This window comes from Orycteropus afer, unplaced genomic scaffold (assembly GCF_000298275.1).
Source record: "Orycteropus afer afer isolate SDZICR_OR568_19922 unplaced genomic scaffold, OryAfe1.0 scaffold00116, whole genome shotgun sequence".
Lineage (NCBI taxonomy): Eukaryota > Metazoa > Chordata > Mammalia > Tubulidentata > Orycteropodidae > Orycteropus > Orycteropus afer.
In genome coordinates this window covers 4,957,805-4,962,821 of record NW_006921703.1, presented here as the reverse complement: position 1 = coordinate 4,962,821, position 5,017 = coordinate 4,957,805, and the positions used below count along the sequence as shown (strand labels likewise).

The following is a 5,017-nucleotide window of genomic DNA, read 5'->3' as shown; positions in this document are numbered from 1 at the left end:
CCTCAGTCTACTTTGTTATATATGCTAACAGTTACAATGAGAAAATGTAACAATAAAATGCAGATTTGAAAGAACTTATGGTATCAAAGACTATAATTTCTATTCAAAAAGCTTTTTTTAAGGCAACACTATCACAAAGACACTTTAATGACCATGGCATTCCACCAGGGCACAGGATGGCAGGCAACTCCATCACTTCATACAGTTCACTACAATTACAAGGTATATGTACAATGTGTTCAATTCTGAGTACAGGTAGTGATTGTTATATAACAGAATCTGCCTCTAGAAGTCATTTCTTGAGGCTTTTTTTTTTTTTTCTTAGCAGAGTTGAAATATTGAAGTGAATACCTATTATATTTTTCATGTTAAGTGGGAGAAAAAGTAGATTGTGACTTAAGCTCTGGATATTTTAGCACTGCTCTTTAGCCATCTGCAATCTTAAAGTGCTTTTCCTGAGGTTCCAGACATCCTCAAAAGAGTCAAACCCAAAGACTTACAATCAGGTATATAATTCACTAATCTATTCCTGACGCTTTGCCTAAAAAATTAGCGTTGCCATCTTCATCATCTTTCTTTTGGAAGAATGGCTTTGAATGTGTTCCTTGTAGATAAGCATCCAGAAAATGACAGATTCCAGGAATTTCACTGGGGAAGTTTGGTGGCAGCTCCTCTCTCGATCGAGGGGTAAACACAAAACCAGGATAGTCTTTGAGTAATCTGAAAGGTTAGGATAAAAATATTGTAAGTGGATACTAACTTTAAAGTTTATGTACTCAAAAGAAGACAATTGTTTCTGTTTGAGACATTTTATAACACATTTTTGAAACAGAAAAAAATGAAGACAACATAACTAAATGAATATTCCTGAGAATATTAATAAACTAGCCATTTTAGGTGTGATTGATGGAAAGATTCTGATGACATTAACAAACATCTTCACAGAAGAAATATAATGACTTTTTATTCACAGACACAAGGAACAATTTATATTAGTATTCAAACTAATATATTTCACTCATCTTAGTTAAACCAAAACCAAACACACACACACTCACTGCCATCGAGTGGGATCCAACTCATAGCAACCTCTCCTTGGGTTTCTGAGGCAGTATCACTATGGAAGTAGATTGCCTAACCTTCTTTCTGAGGAGTGGCTGGTGGGTTTGAACCACCAGCCTTCTGGTTCACAGACAAGTGCCTTAGGCACTATGCCACCAGAGCTCCTACTTATTTTAGTAAAAATTGATCATTATAAAATATTTTTACAAAGATATAATCTATCTAGCAGTGAAATGCACAACAGTGACAAAACTGCAAATACTCCAAAGTCTAAGAATAGTAATACAACAATAATCATAAATAATGTTGTTAGCTGCCATCAAGTTGTCTCTGATTCATAGCAACCCCAAGAACAGCTGAATGAAACACTTCCCAGTCCTGTGCCAACTCCCTGCAGGAGGAAGCAGGAAAGCCAGGGTGGATAGCCAGATACAGGTAAGGGGAGGAGAGAGAGCCCCCAACCCCCAGGCAGGAGGAAGCGGGAAAGCCAAGGTGGACAGCGGAATAAATATAATGGTATAGAATAAAGACCTCCTAGGTTGAAAGAGATAAGGACAGTGTTAATTTATCGATTAATTCATTTTGCAAATATTGGTGAGAAGTAATCATATGAAAGAAAATTGTCATCAGTTCTATTAAGCTAAGTAGATACACTGATTCAGAGTAACTTTTGGATCATTCAATAACATTATTATGAATTCCTGTTAGTAGAACTCAAACAAGATTTAATTGTATATATTGACTCTCTATTTACTTTCTTATAGTTGAAATTTTTTTCTGCTTAATCATTCTATGAGATTTTATTATTTGCTACTTACTTCTTGTCTATTACGTTAAGCCCATATTAAATTCCAGCTCTACTGACTAAGTTCCTGGTTCCTATTTCCTTCTGATTTGCTATCTTTCTCTCAAATGTGAACTTAATGAGCATTCTCTCTATTCTATTATGCAGGCCAAGGATGAAAAATGTTGAATAGCTCTGGGATCTAAACCAACTTCTACAGAAAATCGTTTATCATATCTGCCCAAGCACATCCATGACCTTCTACTCAGCAGTCTGTGATGTCATGGGTAAATAAAATAAAAGGATGATACTGAATTAAATCTTGGTTCTGTGCCATTTTGATTCTATGTACTATAGAAATCAACTGACTAGAAATCTGTGTCCAAAGAATGATTGATCTTGACTAGAATACAACACGTGAATATTCTATTTAGTTTTTTCAGTGTATCAATCTGTATCATAAGTAAAACAATGCTTCAATCATAAATTCATAAGTATTTTCAGTGTTTTTTTATTCATAAAGGAGCTCTAGTGGTGCAGTGGTTAAGGCATTCACCTTCTAACCAAAAAGTGGGCATTTTGAACCCACCAGCTGCTTTGTGGGAGAAAGATAAGGCAGTCTGCTTCTATAAAGATGTACTGCTTTGGAAAACCTAGGGGAAAGTTCTATCCTGTCCTATTGGGCCACTATCAGTTGGTATTGACGCAATGGCAGTGTGTGGATGGAATTATTTATAAGACAGAGTATTCAGTAATATATAATGAAAGGTTGCAGAATTACACAGTAGCAAAAGCATAAACTTCAAAGTCTGATAAATCTAGGTTTGAAATGTAGCAATGATGTCAATTTTCCTGCCTTTAAGATGGGGATAATAACAGTACATATCCCTGAATATTTTTGTGAAGATTAAATACATTTACTAAATAAAAACAATTCAATTCATATCACACCTTCATATTGGTAATAATTAATAAGTATGATAGTTTCAGTTTATAGGGAAATAGAAATTCATATATTCTTGGTGGAATTGATAAAACCAATTTGGATGATATATCTAGTAAATCTGGAAATGGGGTATTCTATGATCTGGGAATACCACTTTTAGCTATATAATCTACAGAGATTTGTACAATAATATTTATCAAATCATTTTTTGAAATAATGAAAAACAAAATATAAATTCTGGTTTATTTGTACACTAGAATACTGACTACCTTGTTGTTGTTGTTAGGTGCCGTCGAGTCGTTTCCAACTCAGAGTGACCCCGTGCACAGCAGAACAAAACACTGCCTGATACCACGCCAGCTCCATGATCCCTGCTATATTTGAGCCCATTATTGCAGCCACCGTGTCAATCCATCTCATTGAAGGCCTCCCCCTCTTTCGCCGACCCTCCACCCTACCAAGCATGACATCCTTTTCCAGGGAATGGTCCCTTCTGACAACATGACCAAAATAGGTGAGAGGAAGGCTGTCCATTCTTGTTTCCAAGGAGCATTTCAGGTACACTTCCTCCAGGACAGATCTGTTAGTCCTTTTAGCAGTCCATGGTACTTTCAGCATTCTTTGCCAGCACCACAACTCAAAAGCATCAACTCTTCTTCGGTCTTCCTTATTCATTGTACAGCTCTCACATGCATACGAGGCAACTGGAAATATCATGGCTTGTGTCAGGTGCACCTTAGTCCTTAAGGAGACATCCTTGCTCCTCAGTACTTGAAACAGTTCCTTTGCAGTTGACTTTCCCAGTGCTACACGTCATCTAATGTTCTGACTGCTGCTTCCATTGGCATCAATTGTAGAACCAAACAACGTGAATTCTTTGACAACCTCAATCTTCTCTCTATTTATTGTGATGTTGCTGCTCATTGGTCCAGTTGTGAGGATTTTTGTTTTCTTTATATTGAGATGTAATTCATACTGCAGACTGTATTCATCAACCTTCATCAGTAAGTGCCTCAAGTCATCCTCACTTTCAGCACCCAAAGTTGTATCGTCTGCATATCTCAGGTTGTTAATGATTCTTCCTACAATCCTGATGCCACATTTTTCTTCATATAGTCCAGCTTCTCAGATTATTTGCTCAGCATATAGATTGAATAAGTGTGGGGAAAGGATACAACCCTGACACATTCCCTTCTTGATTTTAAACCATGTAGTGTCCCCTTGTTCTGTTCGAATGAGAGCCTCCTGGTCAAAGTACAGTTTCCTCATGAGTACAATCAGGTGTTTGGGAATTCCCATTCTTCTCAATGTTATCCATAATTTGTCATGATCCACACAATCAAATGGCTTTGCATAGTCAATGAAACACAAGTAAACATCTTTCTGGTATTCTTTGCCTTGAGCCAAGATCCATTTGACAACAGCTATGATATCTCTTATTCCATGTCCTCTTCTGAATCCAGCTTGCACCTCTGGAAGTTCTCTGTCAATATACTGCTGCAAACATTTTTGAATTATCCTCAGTTAGATCTTATTTGTGTGCGATATTAATGATATTGTTCTATAATTTCCACATTCTGTGGGATCACCTTTCTTTGGAATGGGTACAAATATGGATCTCTTCCAGTCAGTGTGACTACCTTGCATACATATAAAATGTTTTTCTAGATCTGACTCATACTGGCTTGTTAGAGCCAAATGTCAAACTTTCAGGAATTTTGTAAACTGGTTAAAGATTGGTGGCCTGAAACAGGCCAGGGTGGTAGTATTTATAGCATAGCAGTCAGCGATCCTTCGCTTTTCTCCCGAACCTGGCTGACCAGCATATTGTTGCTGTTATTAGCTACCCCCACATCAGCCGGAGTCATGGAATCCTCATGCACAATTGAACAAAACATTGTCTTATCCTTCTCCATCCCCATTACAGGTTTCAAATTGGACTAGGCTAATCTAGAGGTTTTTCACCAGTTGGTTTAAAGAGGTAGATCATCAGGCTTTTCTTCCTAGTCTGTAAACCATGCTAAAACCTGTTCAGCAACATGCAAGCCTCCACTGACAGACAGGTGGTAGTTGTGCATGAAGTGCTGTGGCTGGGGATCAAACCCAATACCTGCGTCTTTCTTGAATGGAAGATAAGAGTGCTACCACTGAACCACCACTGCCTCCACATTCTACTTCATTAGGAATAGTCAAAATAAATGAACTAGATTTATATGAATCACCGT

The 5,017-nt window shown here is 37.3% G+C and overlaps 1 protein-coding gene across 1 annotated transcript in view; it reads right to left on the bottom strand.

Moving 5' to 3' along the window:
• Positions 1-518: 518 nt before the first annotated feature.
• The window catches only part of GUCY1A1 (guanylate cyclase 1 soluble subunit alpha 1), a 46,523-nt gene continuing 42,024 nt past the window's right edge, over positions 519-5,017 (bottom strand). The window contains exon 8 of the mRNA XM_007943974.2: positions 519-720. Coding sequence (XP_007942165.1) covers positions 519-720 — 202 coding nt within the window. The remainder of the gene's footprint in view (positions 721-5,017) is intronic.